This window comes from Parus major, chromosome 2, assembly GCF_001522545.3.
Source record: "Parus major isolate Abel chromosome 2, Parus_major1.1, whole genome shotgun sequence".
NCBI lineage: Eukaryota > Metazoa > Chordata > Aves > Passeriformes > Paridae > Parus > Parus major.
This window is the reverse complement of record NC_031769.1, coordinates 150,200,243-150,201,370: the sequence shown is the minus strand read 5'-3', so window position 1 is coordinate 150,201,370 and position 1,128 is coordinate 150,200,243. Positions and strand designations below refer to the sequence as shown.

The window sequence follows — 1,128 nt, the reverse complement described above, 5'->3', positions numbered from 1 at the left end:
CCAGCCCCTTCCCAGCTCCATTCCCATCTCTGGACACGCTCCAGCCCCTCCAAGTCCTGTACCAGGGGAGCCCAACCCTGCAGCAGGAGTGGGGCAGGCCAGCCCAGGAAGGGCTCGGGGTTGGGACTGAGGGAGGCTGGAGGGCTCTGGGCCAGCCCAGCACAGGGAGCTGTTGGCATGTCTGGATTTCAGGATGACTGTGAAAAGCTGGCCACGTTCCTGGAGAGCGCCTTCCACAAGCACCGCTCCCAAGCCCTGTGAGCTGGGGACCCGTTCCCAGGGGATCAAGGTGCCGGACTGGAGGATCCCAAAGGGCTCCTGACCCACCAAACTGCAGCAGGACTCAGCTGGCCGGGCCTCGGGCCCACGGGGATTTGCCCAATCCGTGCTCTGGGAAGGCAAGAGCTGATGGAGGACTCTGCAAACACCAGGAGTTGTGTCCCGGGACGTTGGGACTCGAGCTCTGGTCCCTGCTCCCAGTGGGAGGTGTGGGGGAGTGGGCAGCAGCCCCTTCCCAGTGGGGTTTGTGGAGCTGCTGCAGGAGCCCCAACAGGATCCGTTTCCCTCTGGGAACCATCGGCTTTGCTCGCTGCGGGTCCCAAAGCTATTTTTTCCTCTTTGCCATCTGGAATGGTCCTTGCTGAGGGGAGGGGAGGGGAGGAGCAGGCTTGGAGAGCCCCGCTGTAGCTTCCCATCTGCCACATTCCACCCTCCATCCTGAATTTCTCCAGGTTTAAGGTCTCCACTGTGCTGCCTGTGCTCAGCATCCTCACGATGAGCTGGGACTGTGTGAGCTGGACACGATGTGTCTTGGGAAGGAATTCCAGAAATCATGGCCCACCACCTGGATCCACACATGGATCAGCAGGAATCTCATTGATGCTCCACAGGATCCTTCTCATTTCCCAGTTCCTCCTACAGCCTTCCAAAATCTCTCAGCATCTTCAAGAGAAAGCTCTGGTGCCTCTTCCTCCCATTCCCCCTGTGCTGCCTGGAGCTCAGTCCCAGCCTGGAGATGGGAGAATTGCCACCACCACCAGCCCAGTGCTGCCCTTTGCCAGGGACACCTCGTTGAGGTGGAGAAAAGTGCAAACAGGAATTGTCTCCAAGAGCTGTGTGGGGCTGCTC

At 59.9% G+C, this 1,128-nt stretch overlaps 1 protein-coding gene across 1 annotated transcript in view; it reads left to right on the top strand.

Annotated features, from left to right (window-relative positions):
- Positions 1–876, top strand: part of NRBP2 (nuclear receptor binding protein 2) — a 17,100-nt gene extending 16,224 nt beyond the window's left edge. The window contains exon 14 of the mRNA XM_033519499.1: positions 161–876. Coding sequence (XP_033375390.1) covers positions 161–261 — 101 coding nt within the window. The 3' untranslated portion in view covers positions 262–876. The remainder of the gene's footprint in view (positions 1–160) is intronic.
- Positions 877–1,128: the final 252 nt, after the last annotated feature.